Source organism: Sceloporus occidentalis, unplaced genomic scaffold (genome assembly GCF_023333645.1).
Source record: "Sceloporus occidentalis isolate IW3139 unplaced genomic scaffold, rSceOcc1.0.p SCAF_5, whole genome shotgun sequence".
Classification (NCBI taxonomy): Eukaryota; Metazoa; Chordata; class Lepidosauria; order Squamata; family Phrynosomatidae; genus Sceloporus; species Sceloporus occidentalis.
This window is the reverse complement of record NW_028316985.1, coordinates 36,996,428-37,016,291: the sequence shown is the minus strand read 5'-3', so window position 1 is coordinate 37,016,291 and position 19,864 is coordinate 36,996,428. Positions and strand designations below refer to the sequence as shown.

The following is a 19,864-nucleotide window of genomic DNA, read 5'->3' as shown; positions in this document are numbered from 1 at the left end:
GTTTGAATACTTGAAGGGATGCCATATTGAGGAGGGAACAAGCTTGTTTTCTGCTGCTCCAGAGATCAGGACCCGGAACAATGGATGCAAGCTCCAGGAACAGAGATTCCACCTTAACATTAGGAGGAATGTCCTGACAGTAAGAGAGTGGAAGATATTCCCTCAGAGAGTGTGTTCTTTGGAGGTCTTTAAACAGAGGCTGGATTGTTAGGAGTGCTTTGATTGTGGGTTTCTTGTGTGGCAAAATGGACTATGGCTTCAAAAAAAGGGAGGCTTTCTGACTGAGGCAACGGATAACAGCCCCCTCCCACAGAAACTGGGTGGGAGGAAAGGGGAGCGAGAGAAGAACAGGCAGGGCCTAATGGCCTTGTTCTTTCGCCTCAGAACAAAGTGGGCGGGGCCTAGGGAGGGGGGAGAGGCGTCGTGGCGCCCGCGCCAAGGCGGTTAAGGCCCGCTCTGCGGCGATTGGCGGAGGCCCTAAGGAACGTCGCGCGGGGTCACGTGGCTGGGCGGGGCCGCTCTGCTGGCAGCCTTCTGCCATCTACTTGTACTGTTTCTTCTTCTTCTTCGTCAGTCAGCCGGCGAAGTTGGAGGCGGCAGCAGCAGCAGCAGCGATGGCCTCGGTGCTCTCCTACGAGAGTTTGGTTCACGCAGTGGCTGGAGCTGTGGTCAGTAGGCGAGTTCGGAGAGGGAACCTGGGAGGGCGAGAGGGATGGTGGGGTAATGGTAGTAGTAGTAGTAGTAATAATAATAATAATAATAGAGTGATCAATGAAATAACAAACAGTATAGTGGAATTAATGGGATACTGTTGTATAATAATAATAATAATAATAATAATATAAAAACAATAACATTTAAAAATACTACTACTATTAATAATAATAATTTTAATAATAAAGTGAACAATGAAATAAACAGTATAGTGGAATTAATGGGATACTGTTGTATAATAATAATAATAAATATATTTATATTTATTTATATTAAATTTATATTAAATAAATTATTATATTATAATAAAATTATAAAAACACTACTACCTAATAATAATGATAATTTTAATAATAAAGTGAACCATGAAATAACAAACAGTATAGTAGAAATAATGGGATACTGTTTTATATATATATATATATATATATATAAAATTAATGCTACTATTAATAATTTTAATACAGTAAGAGTGAACAATGAAATAACAAATAGTATAGTGGAAATAATTGGATATATATATATATAATGCTAATACTAATAATTTTTAATAAGAAAGTGAAGAATATATTAAGAATTAATACTACTGATAACAATTTTAAAAATAAAGTGAACAATGGAATAACAAACTAAAGAGCAGGGTATAAGTAAATAAATATTATTATTATTATTATTATTATAGGGGGAATAATGGGATACTGTTATATATATATTTTAAAAATTAATGCTACTATTAATAATTTTAATAAGAGAATGAAGAATGAAATAACAAATAGTATAGTGGAAATAATGAGATATGGTTTTATATATATATTTTAAAATATAATAATAATAATTGTATATAATAAAATAATAAAAATAATACCAATAATTATAATAATAAAGTGAACAATAAAATAACAAATAGTGTACTGGAAATAATGAATTATTATTATTTATTTCTTAAAAATAACATTTAATAAAATATAACAATAATAGTAGTAGTAGTAATTGTGTACCTTCAAGCCTTTTCTGACTTGTGGTAACCCTGTCATGGGGTTTTCTTGGCATGTTTCTTCAGAGGGTGGGCTTTTGCCATTATTGCCGCCCTCTGAGGCTGAGAGAGTGTGACTTGCCCAAGTCGTAAACCCAGTGGGTTTCCATGGCTGAGCTGGCATTTGAACACTAGTCTCTAGAGCAGTGTTTCCCAGACTTTGGTCACCCAGATGTTTTGGACTTCAGCTCCCAGAAGCCCTGACAGTTGGCCATCTGTCTGGGGCTTCTGGGAGTTGAAGTCCAAAAACACCTGGAGGACCAAAGTTCGGAATCGCTGCTCTAGAGTCTTAGTCCACACTGCATGTGCTTCCCAGTAAGCCAGGCAAAAGCAAACTGTTGCATCCTTTAAATACATATTTAAATAAATCCATTAGCTTATATGTTCTTCCTCATTAATAACTAATGACCATCTTGACTACAATCTGTTGTCGCTTGACCAAACATGACCCAGTTTTAATTTCTGAAATGTTGGAAGATAGGCAATCCTCTGTATTCAGCTTACTGGTTATTAAGAGTGCTGTCTGCTGAAGATAAAAACGTTGAAATTTGCTATTGAGCATTGGACGCTATTAGCCTTGTTTTTTCTCCAGGAAATGTCAACGCTTCTGTAAAGTGGGAAAAGCAGAGACAGAGGAGGAAATACTTTTTGTGATGTCAGTGATTGCTTAGAGAGGTTATTAAGAAGAAATGAGAGAGCTTTCCTTTGTACTCTTGCCACAGTCTGGACATGGATATTCATAGTAACCTGATAATACGTTGCTTACACTTTTTAAAGTCTTTTTCTTGTGCTCTGTCCCCTCTGCCATACTGAGATGGCCCATTTGTTTTAGCTATCTGTGCTTTGCGCCTGTTATCGCTTTGTTTCTCTGGGCTCATCAAGATTGATAATTTGTGTTGAACTATTTAATATCACTTCTTGACACTTCTTCATCTAACCAGTTTCCTAACTTAAAAAACAAAAAAGGTGACAGATTTGGTCCATTTGTGAGAATCTTGCTTGTAACCTGGATTGTGGTGTTGGATGTGGTTGTGTCCTACCTTGCATCCCTACCCATTATTTTGTCCTCAGAGGTATTGAAGTCTTTATGGTCTCCTTTATGCCCAGTGTCTCCGTACAATTTTTAATTTAAAAAAATTTCTATAGAACTTTAACACTATTGTTATAAACTGATATCACTGTTTTTCCCTCGGCATAAGAAACATATCGGGCAAGGAGTGGAACCAAGAGGAAGTGGCTGCAAAAGTATGAAAAGTTTACACCTTTGGCCAGTGTTGTAATGCCCTATGCAAAATGAACTACAACAAACAGGCGCGCAAGGAGATTTGGAATTCAAAGTGGACCAGAATGTATTAAGGGCAGGGAACGTGATGAATTTAATTGAGGAGTAAAATGTTGTGTTAATTGATGAGGATAACCATGACTTGTATTCAAACAAGAGGAATGTCATTTTGGTTCTTCACAAATAAAGTTGTACAGCAATGAAAACCACCGTGTCCCAGCATGTTTTGCCAGCCTGAATGAGTTATTTCTCTCTGCTCTATTGAGATGCCAGGATTAAGGAAATAATAACATTTTTCTCTCTTGCTCTTTGCCTCCATAGCTTCTTGACCCAAAACTATTTGTATAGTAAATTCTTTTGCTTTGACACAACATGAATTTGATACAGGAGAGATTTTTACAGGTATCAGTTACTCTGGGGATATTTTGTATGGGCTGTAGCCAGAAAACTTAGCTCGTGGGTGAATTACTTGGATCTCATACAGCAAAGGTTCTCAAAATTTGCAGTTCTTGAAAGAGAATTTAAGAAACCCTTTTATCCTTAGTGTTGCAGCAGCAGCATCAAATATAGTGTAACGCTATGAAAAAACATGGGCTCTGAGCCAACCCCATTTCAGACTATTTGATAAGTTGTCCCTAGCTGAAACATCCATGATCTCCATTGTCTGAAAATAGATCAAGTGCAGGACCATGTGGACAGATATTAAACTGTTTTATAACTTTATTGCTAGCCACCTGAATGGAGTTTTCAAATTGCCAGTGGTCTGCAAACCACATTTTTACCACTTCTGCCCCAGGCTGTTTGCAAGGGCAGGGTCCAAAAGCAGCAAGCAAATTAAAAGATGGGGACCAGGAATGCGAGACAGCAGGTGCTCCCCATAAGGAGCATCATAATTTATATAAATTCCATTGTGTGTATCCCTGCCAGTGGAGACCCACTTGATTAATAAGGGCTTTATTCTGTGTTACTCCCCAAATTGTGCAATGCTCTTAGTTAAGAGTTGTTCAGTTCCTCATCTTTCTGCTGTTTGGAAAACAATTAAAACACATCTCTTCAAGATGACCTTCTACATTATTTTGATTACTGATTAAGATGATGATTTTAATGGTTTTATCATACAATTGGTGTTTATTTTATGTTTAATTTGTGATGAATATGCGTTTAATTATGCTCATCATCTGGTTTAAGAAAAGGAAAGGCAGGATAAAAATGTAAAAAATCAGTGTGCTTTTTCATTTCCCCACTTGTTTAAGTGTTCATATTTAACATATATTAGTGTGCGATACAAATCATGTAATGCCTTCCAGATATAGAATTCTACAGGCATAATATTTGTCCGTAAGTAAGGTACTTTTGCAAAATGAATTAAAAACAGCTGTGTTCTGCCATATTATAAGGATCAATTTTTAATGCTAAAATAATATCACACTTACTTAAAAGTGAGTAAATGTTAAGAGTCACAGAAATTATGTTTCTAAACAATGGTTGTACAAGCTTCCGAAAGAAAGGCATATTGTACCTAAGGAGCTACCACCAGGACACTCGCCTGCTCTTTAAAAATATAGCAGAATATGGGGAATAGACCTTTTTTTTAAAATGCAAGACCACAGTCAGTAGATGTAGAATATATTTTCTTAATGCCAGTTCACTGTTTGCGCTTGTGGAACCTAGAGTTCTTTTATCAGCAGCTTGGTTTGAACAAGTAAGATAATTCTGAAAGGATATATTGTTTATTGAACAAGAACTTTTTGAGAGCTCAGCTGTTAGTAGACATCATTAATAGCTGGATGCTGCATTTCTTGGAATTGTACAGATTCCTGCCCCTCTTCCCTGTACGTCTACACCTTTCTGGCCTGATGACTTCTATGAACCACTTTTAGTGTTCATTTATAAATAAGAAACACAGAAATTCAGAACAAATTATATTTAAATAAAGAAATGTGAGTTTTGTTTGAAGCCTACGTGCTAGAAAATTTGGAGCAGCTGACATTCAGGCTGGGCCTTGTACTTCTTCCTTTTCTTTCTGTTTGCTTTTTACAGATACAAATATCTCCTTAGGCTGAAACCAATCAGCCCAAGTATTTGGGTTGTATGCTGGAAAAGTATTTGTAGTACTGTAGTACTGACACTGTTATGCTGAACAATCTTTCCCTACTTTTAACAATTGTCATTGTGCAAAAAAAAGAAGGTCCGCATGCTGCCTTGAATTACAGTACATTTTAGTTCAGTCTTGTGGTGTATCTCTTGTCATAAAACAATGCTCACCAGTGACAATTATAGGTTTCCTTCAAATATACCTGCCACATTGTAGAATATGCAGTTGAACAGAAGCCCTTCCATCTCTCTGTGAAAAGTCTTGCTGTTTCAAGTGCTTTCAAAACCTAGTGTAAGTCCATGAACAATAAGAACCTACGCTGGGGCTTTTCTTGGTGTCCTCATAGGCTGTACAGGTACTTAGATATAATGTGAGATGTTTCTCAGTGCCTTTGTAGTGACATGTTTTGAATATCTGGATATTTCTCAGCTTGATGAGAGAGAACACCTGCAGCCAATCCCAAACCTTGGGAGAGGCACAGTTAGAGAATTTTTTTTTAACTTTTGAAAGTCAGCTTATATCTGTGTACCTGTGAATTAACTGAGACTGAATCCTATATTAAGCATTAAATTTTTATTGAATATTACATACACAAAAACCTTCATGCTATTTATCAAATGCTTTGATTCTGGCCGTTTTGAAACCACTACTAGGCAGCCCTGCATATAAATATATGATGATGGGTGTTTGTGCTTGCTGACCTCAGGAAATATGTTAATTATTAAAGCTTTAATATTATAGAGTAGGAGTATGAGATTGTTTTCCATGTGAAATTATTACTTGTCTTCACTGACTTGTCATATCTGTGCTTTGTTCAGACCTGTAAAAGTGGAGCAAGAATAGGAATGAACTACATTTGTTATCTCTGCTCATTTATTTCAGATTGCAAAACTCAATTTTAAAATCTTTTAAAAACTTTTAGGGTTGTTCATACTCAGTCTTAAGCTCTTTCCTAGATGTATGATTGAAAACTTCTGATAATCCATGTAGAGATTAGAATACTTTCTGAGCAGATTGGTTCTTGTGTGTATAACCTTACATGGGCTTTCAACAACATCCTCCATGATACTTTTGTGGACAAACTAGTAAAATATGAGCTAGACAAATCTACTGTGAGATGTATGTATAACTAGTTAAATTAGACACAGTACTCACCAATGGTTCTGGAGAAAAGTGGGCCCAGGGTTGATCAGCATTTTTATAAAGTCTTGTATGGAAGAGGAGAGGAGTTAACTGAAGCGCAGATGACACCAAACCTGGAATGGAAGTTAATAACTTAAAAATAAATAAATCTGGATTTAAAATGGCAATTTGGAAAATAAAATAGAAGCAAATGTAAGGTTCTGAATTTAGAAACAAAAGATAAAATGCACCTGTATAGAATGGTAGTGGCACAAGACTTTGTTGCTACACTTGAAAAGAATCTAGGGGTCTTGATAGAATACAAACTAAACATGAGTCAGTAGTGGTGGCGAAAACGTTAATATACTAATTCTGGGCTACTTTAATAGAAATATAGTGTAGAAACAATAGTGCCAGCCTGTTCTGCTTTGGTAAGATCTCACCTGGAGTACTTTGCCTAGTTCTGGCCATCTCAGCTTAAGAAGAATGTCTGCAAGTTGGAACATGCTTAATCCAGAAAAGCAAAAAGAGATGATATGATAGCCATTGGTTGAAAGATGTGGAAAATGGAGCAATTTTTCTGCTGCTCCAAAAAATAGGTCCTAGAGTAAACCAGTGGATTTAAATGACAGAGATTTTGACTAAACACTGGAAGGAACTTCCTGATAATAAGAGCTGAATGACAGTGGAACAGACTACTGAACAAAGTTGTTGGATTCTCCTTGGCTGAGTTTTTTGAAACAGGTTGAATGACCATGTGTTTTAGTTAAGGATTTCCTACATTGGTAGTGATTTGGACTAAATAACCTTGGTCTCAATTGCAATGTTAAAATTCCGTGATTCTTTAAGTCTGTGATTCTGTATCTTAACTGCACATTAGGCTTGCTGTTTAGAAGCAGAAATGATGTCCTAGAACTCTTTCCCAAACTTAGCTTAGCTTAATAAATGCACCTGAGAAAGTAGACTGAGTCTATGAAGGCTCATGCTACCGGTTTTTTTATACTGTTAGTTTCAGAGGTGCTGCAAGATCCCTTTGCATACTTAGTTTAATAAAGTGTTTCTACATGGTTATACTTCTATTGTTCTCATTAAAGCCCTTATTAAAACTTTCACTCTGAAATGAAACTTTATAGTCCTACTGTTTAAGACTAAGAATGTTACTCTTGAAGAAAGTCTGCTCTTTTTAAAAACAGTTTGTTCAAATTCAGAAATATATAGAATATTTTTGTTGGTAAATTTCTTTCTCAGTAAATATGTGTAAACTCTTGTGATATATTAAAGCTAACATTTTTGTTACCACTTTTTAGGGTAGCATGACTGCAATGACTGTGTTTTTTCCACTGGATACTGCTAGACTGAGACTTCAAGGTGAGGAAGCATATGCTGTTTTATTTAGCCTTTCTGAAATATGAAATGTCTTACTATTATTTATTCCACTTACATCCTGCTGTCCCTTTATGCCAGTGCTTTCAGACAAGCTGAAATGGGGGACTAGCATTTCTCCCCCAGTGCACCAGAGGTCAGTGTTATATTTGGGCCCATTGGCTACATTTTTTTTTCTTGGAAGCTCTCTGGGGACCAACTGTACATGGCTGAAATGCCAGCACTGGTTCCTGCGCTATCCCTTTTAGCACTGCTTTGTCATAATCAAGGCAACATGCCTGGTTCTGGTCTGTTATAAAGATAAAGGTAGTCTCTTGACATGAATGTCTAGTCATAACCAACTATAGGGATGGGTGCGCATCTCCATTGCTAAGCCAAAGAGCCAGCAATGTCCAAGGACTGCTCTGATGGTCATGTAGCCAACATGACTGCACCAAATGCTGTCACCTTCCCATTGAGAAGTGGTACCTATTTACTTGCTTTTGCATGCTTTTGAACTGCTAGGTTGGCAGAAGTTGAGACTAGTGACAGGAGCTCACCCCATCATGCGGCACTTGGGCCTCGAACTGCCAACCTTCTGATCTTACAATCATCAGAATATATCCTTCAAATCCTGTGATATAGGTGAGGATGTGAGCTATTGGCTTTTCTATGGCTCAACCCACTCAGCTTCATGCCTGACCAAGTGTTCTTTGTTTAAAGTCAACTGTAAAGCAATTTTAAAATCAGCCATCTGAAATTTAAAAAAAAGAATTGTGCGTCATGTCAGAAGGAAGGTAATGGTTTCCAAAGAAACTGTGGTGGTCTTTTTGCAATGTGTAGTCATTAGTGCTTGGCACAGCATGTAACCTCTCTGTTTGGTGTATTATTCTTTAAAAATGGACTGTTTCCATGGGGCTGATACTTTCAGAGCCTGAAAAAAATCCTTGGCACTTAGGAATGTATCCAGCTCTTGATTTTGAGATCTGCACTGGTGGATGTTTTGTATAACACTGTCATAGAGAAAGAAGGATATTCAGAATCTTGATTTTTCTCATCTTGTATTGTCTCCATTGCATAAGTACATAATCAGGATATTTTATGACATCCTGCTTCTTACCTGGTAGACAGGTCACTATGTACATGAAGTAAGATGCACATATTTTAAAAATACAGTCATAGTTGTGGTTCTGTATGTATATATATGTGTGTGTGTGTGTGTGTATCTTTAGTATTTGGAAAAGGAAAATGTATCTAGTTAATTCTTGGCCCTGAGAATTCTGAAGTTCTGGAAGTACTCTAGCATAACTTGTGGGGTTTTTAAAAATTCTGCATTTAAAGTTTGGAGACTAGGTGGAGAAAGGAAACATTTGAAAATGAATAATTTATGACCTGAACAGACAGGCCAAAATAAAGCTGCTTCGGGTCACTTTGAAAGTATGCTGTTTAAATGACACGTGCATCTTAAGAGGCCAGAAGCTACACCAAAGCTGCACTCCAGTCCTTAGCACTGGAGTGTGGCTTTGGCACAGCTTCCGGCATCTTAGGACACATGAATCATTTAAATAGCATACCTTCAAAGTGACCTGAAGCAGCTTTATTTTGGCCTGTCTGTTTGGGCCTTAGTTAATTTTCTGAGATAAATTCAAAGTATGACACGCATGTGGGGTAAGCAGGAAGCACAAGTATCTCTTTTGTACTGATCACAATTAGACTCCAGCTTCTTCACCTGACCCATATTTATATCTATGATGGTTTGGAAAATGCCAAAACATTTATAATGTTTCTCTGTTACATTTGAAGTTGTATTCAGAACAATATTAAAATAAGGGGAAGATTGCTCCAGTTCTCTAAAGATAAAGATCTGTTTTATCTTACAGTTGATGAAAAACGCAAATCTAAAACCACACACACAGTTCTGTTGGAGATAATAAAAGAAGAAGGCCTGTAAGTACAAAATCTTTAGCTAGCAGAACTAACAGTAGGCTTTTAACCATTGTTGCACAGAAATGTGGACAAACAATGGTCACATGTTTGACAAGTTGTCTTTAAATTAAGTGCCATATATGGAATTTTGGGATTGGGAGTGTCCACTAGAGTCCAGTCCTTGACCTATAATTCTCTGAAATATAAAGTTTAAAAAAATGAATTTTGTATAAAGCACAATAAAAAATGTTGATGTTGCCATCTTGACTTGTAGCAGTTACTTAAAATAAAATAAGGGATCAAACATGCCATTGTGAAAGAGTTATTGCACCACTACATCTTTCTAATGCTTCAAGAATAATTCCCACACTGCTGTGTTACAAGATGAAACAAGAGGCTTCTGGCTACACAGAAACCTTTAAGGCCTTCAGTGTAAATAGAACAATTTTGTTGATTATGATAAAAGTTCACATAAATCATAAAGGTCAATTTCTGATATGAAATACTGAAATAATTAAACAGTGGGTCTATTCCTTTTCTCCAATTTTTTTATTTTCTCTTTGTCCATCAATAGAGCGTTTTACATTCTGTGCCTATTTATTGAGAAATTAATAACATTTATTTCAATTAGATTTAACCTCAAATGTGTGTAGGATTGCATTGCTAATAAATATTGGGTCTCTATAGTTGTAACTGTTTAGAAAAAGAAATGATTAGTCTCTTTGGTTTTGAAGGACTTAGAAACATTTGTTTTATAGGGAGATATTATGATTGTTCAGTCTGAATCTGGCTGCAAATAATGTTGATTTGCTTTTTGCTAACAGTGATTCCACAATTTTTACTTTTGTTTTTGATGTCTGTTCCTTAGCTTGGCACCATATCGAGGGTGGTTCCCTGTCATCTCCAGCCTTTGTTGTTCCAACTTTGTCTATTTCTATACATTTAATAGCTTAAAAGCTGTGTGGGTCAAAGGTCATAATTCAACTACAGGAAAAGACCTAATTCTTGGGGTGGTTGCAGGTAATCCTTTCCAATATGCTGTTAATTTTTAAAAGATATGTAGGGGTTTAATCTATTTTTGTGAGTAGCTTAAAAGTCAGTAATTAAGGTAAATTTGAAAATACAAGATTTGCTTTCTCTTTCTGCTATTTATATTTTTCCTGTTAGCATCATTTTCATCTCATCTTTGTATGCAGTACTTTCTGCATACAGAGTAAAGCATAATAATTTAGTGTGTGTGTGTGTGTGTGTGTGTGTGTGTGTGTGTGGTGTTTCCTCAAGTTGTTTCTGGCTTATGGCAACCCCAAGACCCTATTACGAGTTATCTTGGCAATATTTGTTCAGATGAGGTTTGCCATTGCCTTCCCCTGAGGCTGAGAGCATGTGACTTGCTCAAGGTCACCCCATGGGTTTCATGGCTGAATAGAAATTGGATGCTGGTCTCCAGAGTCCTAGTCCAACACTTAAACTATTATGCCACACTGGCTCTCAGTAATAAATTTTACCCAATAATATATAATATACAGAAAGCTTTTTGATGTATCATATTTTTTAATATTTGGCACTTCAGGTCTCCATTACTGACTACAAGATTCCAAGGCACAGAATAATGTGGGAGTCTTGTATCAAGCCAGGGAAAGTATTTGTGAGAACTAAGGTGTGTAATGGCAGTAAGAAGCAAACTTGCTTTTCCAGCTCAACAGATCATTTTGACATCACTTGCAGTTCTTCCAGCTGTCAGTATGGTGCATAATTACAGCAAGGCTTGTCTTTTTTTGCAGTTATGACTTTATGGATGAAATCCAGTTGTTACTCCCAGTTAAAGTATATCAGTTGAATACATGGGATTTGTTAAGTCAATGCTTATATAAGTCTTTTTGAGCCAATGTTGTGTTTTACTACATTATTTATAGCCCATCTTTTCCTGAAAGCTGGGAGTCAAGATAAAAATGTACCTTTAAAACATACAAAAGGTTATTTTAAAACAGCATTAAACTGTTTATCAAATTAAAGCCAGTAAAAACATCACTTTAAAAGTCCAGTCAACCCTCCTTATTCACCGATTTTTTATACACGGATTCAAGCATCCACAGCTTGAAAATATTCCAAAAAAGGATACATTCCAAATAGCAAACCTTGATTTTCCATTTTATATATGGAACACCTTTTTTTCTGCCATTATATTTAATGGGGCTTGATCATCCACGGATTTTGTTATCCACGGGGGATCCTGGAACCAACCCCCAGTGGATGACAAGGTCCCACTGTAAGAGATAAAAGTAGTATAACAGACCAATAAAATTCCTTTTCTTATAAAACACTCGAGGTCCAGAAAGCCTGCTGGAATATCAGTGTCTTCACCTGCTGACAGAATGATAAGGAGAGAGTCAATCTAGCCTCTGTAGAGTTATATATTAAATTTATACCCTACTTTTCTCCTAGGATGGTTTATATTTGTCATATAACTGATAAAATAAACATTTACATTGCTTGGAAGCAGCTGCCAAAAGTGCTCTCTCTCACATTCCTACCAAATGTGCTTGTGAAGGTGGCAGGATTGAAAGAAATACCTCCCTGAAGATCACAGAGCTGGGACATGCTCATATGGTTCTTCAGATAGCTTGGATTCATGCTGTATAGGGCTTTATAGGGCATAACTAGCATGTTGAACTGTGCTTGGAAACACATAGCTAGCGATGATATTGTAATAAGGAAGAAGTATGTTTCCTATATTCAGCTTCAGTTTAGTCACCCCCATCCTGTCCTTTACTTCTGTCTGGCACTGGTTTAGAACAGGTTTCTGAACAATCAGATTTAACCTTTTGTTTTCAAAATATTTTGTACAGAATAGTGTTTCTCAGTCTTGGTTCCCTATATAATGTTGGACTTCACCCCTCAGATTCCTCACTCACCATTGCCCATAGTGGAGGATTTGGGAATTGGTAGTCCAGCAACATCTGAGAAAACCACCTGTAGTCTAGACTAGAGCATAGTGCAGCTGCTGTTTTGTTGTTGTGGGGTGGGAGAGTGCATTCCTCTGTATTACCTTTATATACTGAAATAAAAATTAGTTGTTCTTTTAATTTTTTTAAAGTATTTATCTTGTTCGTATTGCCTCAGGTATAGTGAATGTATTGTTGACAACTCCACTTTGGGTAGTGAACACTCGTCTGAAACTCCAAGGGGCAAAATTTAGAAATGAGGACATTATACCAACCAACTACAAGGGCATTGCAGGTGAGCATTTGTTGCTATCCCTTTTCTTAGTAAATGTAATGGTGAGCAGTCCCATCATCCCATTCGGATTCCTTTACATATGTAGAATCCATTTTACAGAATGTTCCCACTGATGTGAGAGGGAGGGGAAAGAAATGTTCTCTAAGTATGCTTTCCTCTTGCATCCTCTTGAACTCCTTGTAGTTGTATGCTGACACATTTTGGTGATTATATCAGCTATTTATATGCACATTTGTTGAAGCAATCCATGGATGGTAGAATGATTTAAATCGAGGATTGAATTGGTTCTTTTCCTTTATTGCTTTAAAATTGTCTTGAATTAAATATCTGTCCTGGCAAAATGTACCTGTGGTCATGACACTGATACCCTGGTCACAATACTGCTAATAATGATTTGACTGAAAAGAGAATGGCAATATAAAATACAAACTTTCGAGGTTCCTCTCCAAGTCCCTAAGCAAATATGGATGTTTAGACTGGTCAGCCATCAAAATCTATAATTAATTGCATCTTTGCAAGCAGACAGTGGCTGAATATTAAAGATGGTTGTTGTACTTCATTTTTCTCATCAGATGCCTTTCATCAGATAATAAGAGATGAAGGAATTTTGGCATTATGGAATGGTACTTTTCCTTCACTGCTGTTAGTGTTCAACCCTGCCATACAGTTCATGTTCTATGAAGGGCTTAAGCGGAAGATTTTGAAAAGGCAACTGCAGGTGAGATTCCAAGGCTTGCAAACAAAGTGGTGATAAAAAGTTATTCCTTCATGTAGTTCATTAAGCGCAGACTTTCATAATTTCTTACTGTATTCAATTAGCTCTTTATTTGCACTGTTACAGCTTTCCTCGCTGGATGCATTTGTCATTGGAGCAATAGCCAAAGCAGTTGCAACTACCCTCACTTACCCTATGCAGACAGTACAGTCAATTTTACGGGTGAGTATTCATTGAATCAAATTATTTTACATTTATTGTTTCTTTCCGTAACTGCTTTTGTCTAGTATTTTAAAACTCAGAGTGACCAATATTTGTTCCACCTGACAGCTTTTTTTTAATGCTGTTTAGAAGTGGCTCAGCAGTTTAGACGCTGACTCTAATGATTGCAAGGTCGGCAGTTCAAGGCCCAGGTGCCATGTGATGGAGAGATCCCATCACTAGTTCCAGCTTTTGCCAACCTAGTAGTTCAAAAGCATGTAAAAGTGCAAGTAGATAAATAGGTACTACTTTGGTGGGAAGGTAACAGCATTCCATGGAGTCATGGTGGCCGCATGACCACCGGAGTCATCTTTGACAAAACTGGCTCTTTGACTTAGTAATGGAGATCAGCACAAAATCAGATTTTGATAATCTTGCCAAAGAGGAATACCTTTACCTTTACTTTTTAGAACCATAATCACTTCTGTGAACACAGCCTGGAGAAGTTTTTAAGCAACTGTTTCCTCTTCTGTAAGTTTGATTTGTAAAAAAACCTATTAGAAGTAGATTTACAGTTTTGATCATAAATAGAAATTATATTTTTGGTGAAAATGCAACTAGAATCTTACATTTTAATTACATGGCATATGGCATTCATTATTGATGCTACTGTTCTAAGGCAAGTTAATCCACTGCCTGGTCTCCCATTCAATACATAAACAGGATTTACAACTTGTCATCATGTGTAGATGATGTAGTATTATCTCTTTCTGTCTTCTGGAAAACAAAGAATATTTTGACATTCAGCAGTGTGTGTGAACTAGATGAGTACAATGCTAATAGAAATGAGACTTTAATAATAGAAAATAGATTACTAAAATTAAATATTAATATCAGTAAATAATTGAGCTATACTTTTATGTGTAGATAGGTACGTAGAATCATAAAAACATGCTTTCGCTGTTCTGTATTGTTCTGAAATGACAAAATGCTATTCATTTATCTACTATAATACCTCCTCAAACAAAAAAGGGGGGAAATAATGCAGGAGAAACTGTTAATCGGTTCATTTTGATTCCTTTTCAGTTTGGACATCATCGACTGAACCCTGAAAACAAGAGACTGGGTAGTCTTAAAAATGTACTCTACCTTCTGCAACAGAGGATAAAGTAAGCTTCTAATTTTTTAACCTTCTAAAAATAAGTATATGTCTTTCAATGTCCATCTTATCCAACTGAATGTGCCTGGTACATTACAGCAAATAGCAAAATAGTTACATAGGGATTTCCTTGCGAATGAAACATTTCACCCAAAATGTTAAAATTTTCACCTTTGTTTCTGTGCCCTTGTTCTATTAAGCAGAGGCTGGCCATTAGTTCCCACATAATACATGTTCCCATCTGAGCTTACTGTACTAATATTTATTCTTTCCTATTTCTAATACCTTTCCACTCAGCTAGCATGTAAGGCAGTTTAAAACAAGAAAAAGAAAACAAACCTAGAATTGTCCAAAGATAAAATATTAAAATAGAGACTTATCCACTCAATGTATTTTGAATTGAATGTAAGAGAAAGCAGAAATGTCCCCAGTGCCTGCTAAAAGAGAAAGATTAGTTCTACTTCCATCAGATATCTTCAAGGACTGGGTATCAGTCCTCCCATGAAAAGCAACAGGGATATAAGTTCAAATAGAGAAGTGGCATTCCTTTCCCAGTCCTGCACAGGTCATCTTTGGTTTCCCCTAGATTTTCCATCATCTGATATTTAGTGTTTCTGGAATTCCCTTGTCAAGTAGACCCACTAAATACTGACCCTTTTGCACTTTTTTGCACCATCCAAGGACATTTTAAATTCTGTCTCATTTGTAAATATATTTTAATATTGCTATTTTAACGTATTTGAATTGCTTTTACCTTTTTCCAAGCTTTTCCGAAGCCCTAAGTTGCATCTGCACTGTAGAAATAATGCATTATGACACAACTTTAACTACCATGGCTCCATCCTACAGAATCCTGGGATTTGTAGTTCTGTGAGGCACCTACAGTCTTCAGCAGAGAGAGCTAAAGACATTGTAAAATTGCAAATCCCAGATTTCCATTGGATGGAGCTAAAGCACTTAAAGTTGTGTCAAACTGCATTATTTCTATAGTGAAGATGCACTCATATTTAGTTATAATAAGGTGCACTTATATGTTTGAAAGATGTATGATTTCACACTAGCCTTGCTTTCAACATCCCAGACTTGCCAGTGTTGATCAGAGAGGTCTGCATATAGAGTCTTCAAGGATTTGTATGCACTGATGTTTTGAATAGGCGTATTTTACTCATGTTCATATATCTTTTTGAGGAAAATGCTGGATGGGTGTTTAGTGTTTGCAAGCACCACTTGTCTTTGGGAGTGGGGGAAGAAAGAGTTAAATCACCCCATTCTTACTCCTGCTCTGCTTTAAATGGAGTCTTCCTAACCTATCTTTGCCAAGAAGCAGCACCAGCAATTGGAAACACAATACAGAACACAATTTACCTTGGCCAATGATGTAGTCTTCCTGGCAAAAGCAATCCATGGAGTAGTTTTGGTAAATTTTGCTGTTTTATAGCTATCAGAGGTTTATATAGCTCTTACTAAGTTTGTTCAATATCCCAGAGCACTAGTTTAACCAGTCTATGGATACCACTTCCCTGAATTGTGAATTATTTTAATAGCGGATGGATAAGGAGAAGAATTAGATGTCCTTTAGTGAGATGTTGAGGATGGAAGGAAAAATCATCTAGCACTTTGTTCTTATAGTATAATCCTACTATATATTAAATTCTTTTCTTTATAGGCGCTTTGGATTAATAGGACTCTATAAAGGACTCGAAGCAAAGCTGCTCCAGACAGTTCTGACTGCTGCACTGATGTTCCTAGTCTATGAAAAACTTACTGCTGCTACCTTCACTGTTATGGGATTAAGGCGTTCACTGAAGAACTGAAGTATTGGCCTCTCTTCATGACATGTTCATGTGTAGGAAAAGAAAATTCTTTCTGGGAAATCAAAATCACAATCTTGGGAATAATTAGGTGCCATAAAATATTTAGTGTCAGACTCAAAAACACTATTTCACTGTGATCTCATGTTCAGTGAATTCTGAACATACGTCTGAACGGAAGCTTGAATATCAGAATTATCTGCTGCCAGTCACTTGGAGATTTTGATTTAGAAAGCAAAATGGAAAAGAGAGTTCATTATGTAGATGAAAATCTTTTAAACTTCTTGGAGGGATTAAGTGTCTTTCTTTATGGGAATAAGGGTATTCCTCATATATTTTTTTCTTCAGTTTAAATGACTGGTCCATTAAAACTCTTAATAGGGAACTATGATTTTAGTATAACTTTTGTTTTCTTTTATTGGCTGCAAATGTTTGAGTTCTCCTAGAAAAGCTGTGTGGTGGTCTCTTATGCCTACCTTTTCATGGGCCTAAGGAATGTGACAACAGAGTCAGAAGTTACTGCTTTAAGCAGCAGATTTTTGAAATAAATTTAATGCTTGTAATCTAAATATTTTGCCAGTCTAGTGCAGTAAGATTTGATAATACATACCAGTTATGGAAACTGAATCACCTGGGGAATACCAACTTCGGTAGAGTTCTTTCTGGTATCCAATGCAGCAGAAATACCATATTGGAAATAATAGTCCTTTCACAGGTATTACTGGTTTTTTTAATTTTTTCACCACTGCCTCCTTTTTGATTAATGACTAAGCTAAGCTGTTGTTAATCACAAATAGATGCAAAAGCCTTTGATGTCATCTTGCAAACAGCACTGGAGAAGAAGGGGAAAGGAACACACAAGATTGTAGCTCATAGCCTTGTCTCTACTTTTACAGAGTTTAAATATGCCACAGAATTAAACTTGTATCCGAATTTTTGAGAAGAGCTATTCTCACTCCTGAAGCTTTAATAAAGTTTCAATAAAGGTGTGAAAGGCTGTGAAGGAATAAACCAAATTATGTGCTGCAGATTTACACTTTATAAACAAGGGTCAGCTTGTTCCTGAAACTGATCAAAATGTCCATTTTTGAAAACATATGTTTTGTGATGGTTTTTTAAAAAAAATCTTCAGTTTTCTCAGAAATGTACTAATGAAAACCAGTTATAGTCAATGGAAGGCCTGAACTCCAGATTCCTAAATCTCAACACATGTTCAGGACCTGACTGGCCCCCATGTTTATTTTTAGTGTCATTTTGTTATCATCTGAATAGCAAAGCATAAAAATACTTTGCTGTTTCAAAATGATATTGAGAAGTATGAAAGGATGTCTATTCAATCATATTCAATTGGCTTTGCATCTACCATGCTTTGGTTAAGCTGATCTCAGATAATACAGTAGATACAGAGCTAAATGTGTTTGGCCCTTTTTCTTGATCCAGTTCTATCTGGTTCCTGGATGAGATGAAAAAAAGACATGGATTTTTAAAAACCAAATCAGATGTTATTTCTAAAGAGCTATTTGAATCCTGTGTACGAGATTCTCCTCAAGCTAAAAAGAACAGCTGTGTGGGTTCTGATCTTGATTGGCACTGTAGTGTGAAAGGAGAGGGGGTCAAATCCCTGGAGTGGTATGTTAGAGACTGCCATGCTTCAGCTGCCATTGCCTCTCACACACACACACCGTCTCTGTTAGGACTTGAGCAGGGCTCCCAGCCATCTCAATGCCAGCTAGCAAAAGTCCAACAAAGCACAGGGGTTACAGCCAGTTGCTTGGAGGTCAGCTGGCTGCAAAAGGGAGGAGCCAAAAATAAAAGTCACACAATTGCAGCTAAGGAAGGGGAAAAGCTGGGGAAAACAGAGGCCAAGGACCAAGCCATACAGGAGAAGTGACAGTGGTCAGGATACAGGAGAAGTGGCAGAACTTTCCTTGTCAAGAGCTAGCAAGGAGGGTCATGTCCACAAAAGACCTGCAACAGAGAGAGAGCTAAGGGAAGTAAAAAACTACAGGGGGAGAAGAGAGAGACAGTCAACCAGACAATTCTTTTAACAGTGTAGAGGTCTCCTCCCTACCCTTTGTAAGAGGAGGTGGCAGTCAGATCTTGTTGAGATCATGAGAGCATAACAGGCTTGGCTCCATACTTCCACAAGACCAGCTGTGATACAGACTGCTCCTGAAGGATCTGATTATAGTGTGGGCCTGATAATACCTGCCTCCTCTCAGATGCCAGTTCTAACTTGCCTGTGTTTTTGGACCTGATGCTTCACCACTTACCTCTATGAAGAGTCCAGTTCTGAAGGACGTAGCAGAGTTTTGGATTTGATCCAGCTTCTGTCCCTCAGGGTCAGCATTCTCAAGTTGTACCGAGGGAAAGGCCTATCTGAATACATGGAAATGAACACAATAAAATCACTGCAGCATGAATGTGAGTCTCTTTCTTTGGGAATGGTCCCCACTATAATGTACATCTGCCCATGGGAGGAGTAGCACCCATCATCCCCTCCCCATTTACCTGTTGTAAAATGCCTTCTCCAGCTGCTATTTGCTGTCCAAATCTGCTATGTGCAGCAAACAATAAGGTTTTTAGGGATGGGTATTTTCAACAGGAAAACAGCATGTGGAAGGAGTAATTTGCCTTCTGTACTGTTGTCCATGTGGGGTGGGTACAACCTCTTTTTCTGCACAAAAACAAATTGAGGCCTCACAAGTCATCAGACACACAAGTTTCATGCTACTTTTGTTCCATTGATTCCCCCCCCCCCTTTCAGTTAATAAAAAAGGGAAATATTGGACCGTGGTGACACTTTAAAAGCTAACGTTGGCCGAGGATGCAGCGTCCAATCAGGCCTCACCCCTAGTACGTACTGGGGGTGTAAAAATGGCAGCATCCTATACACATGGGCGCCGCCATTTTTACGTGATGGACGCTTAGTGTCCGCACATCGCAGCGCGGTTGTGATACCGCAAGTACGACATTGGCGCCTTGTGGCATCACAACTGCACCGGAAGAAGAACCCGCTTTTTGCGGGTTCTTTTTGCTGTGTGTGGGAGCCGCGCGGTTTGTCTCCTGCGGCCCTCACGCAGCAAACACGGGTGCCGGCAAAGCACCCTTTTTGGGCGCTCTGTAAAAGCACCAGTGTTAGTACAGGTATGGCATAAGATTTTGTGGACTGTAGTCTGTCAGATATAATATAAGTGGTCTACAGTC

General features: G+C 37.3%; 1 protein-coding gene and 1 long non-coding RNA gene across 5 annotated transcripts; one reads left to right on the top strand and one right to left on the bottom strand.

The window, feature by feature from the left end:
• The first annotated feature begins 489 nt into the window (after positions 1–489).
• Positions 490–17,274, top strand: SLC25A17 (solute carrier family 25 member 17). 3 transcript variants are annotated; one of them, XR_016281216.1, is made up of 10 exons: positions 490–668; positions 7,554–7,614; positions 9,489–9,555; positions 10,403–10,554; positions 12,655–12,771; positions 13,344–13,489; positions 13,613–13,708; positions 14,158–14,218; positions 14,774–14,856; positions 16,513–16,599. XR_016281216.1 is itself a non-coding variant. In XM_089523685.1 (9 exons), the coding sequence occupies exons 1-9, from the start codon at positions 615–617 to the stop codon at positions 16,658–16,660; spliced, it is 924 nt and encodes a 307-aa protein (XP_089379811.1). In that variant the 5' UTR covers positions 493–614; the 3' UTR covers positions 16,661–17,274. The 3 variants fall into 3 exon arrangements, 2 of the variants coding, with proteins under 2 accessions (XP_089379811.1, XP_089379812.1); XM_089523685.1 differs by lacking the exon at positions 14,158–14,218 and having other exon boundaries at positions 493–668; positions 16,513–17,274; XM_089523686.1 differs by lacking the exon at positions 14,158–14,218 and having other exon boundaries at positions 590–676; positions 16,513–17,274.
• Positions 5,739–19,315, bottom strand: LOC149311964 (uncharacterized). 2 transcript variants are annotated; one of them, XR_016281218.1, is made up of 4 exons: positions 19,169–19,315; positions 18,931–19,036; positions 6,280–6,380; positions 5,739–5,944 (listed from the first exon to the last, which is right to left on the bottom strand). It is a non-coding gene; the product is annotated as an uncharacterized LOC149311964 (long non-coding RNA). The 2 variants fall into 2 exon arrangements; XR_016281217.1 differs by lacking the exons at positions 18,931–19,036; positions 19,169–19,315 and adding exons at positions 14,317–14,464; positions 17,268–17,353.
• Between the last annotated feature and the right edge of the window lie 549 nt (positions 19,316–19,864).

Excerpts from the sequence above, each read along its gene's own strand:
- SLC25A17 (XM_089523685.1), top strand. The coding sequence starts at position 615 with ATGGCCTCGGTGCTCTCCTACGAGAGTTTGGTTCACGCAGTGGCTGGA. Across the intron at positions 9,556-10,402 it reads ATAATAAAAGAAGAAGGCCT|CTTGGCACCATATCGAGGGT; the intron begins GTAAGTACAAAA and ends TCTGTTCCTTAG. Across the intron at positions 13,709-14,773 it reads CAGTACAGTCAATTTTACGG|TTTGGACATCATCGACTGAA; the intron begins GTGAGTATTCAT and ends ATTCCTTTTCAG.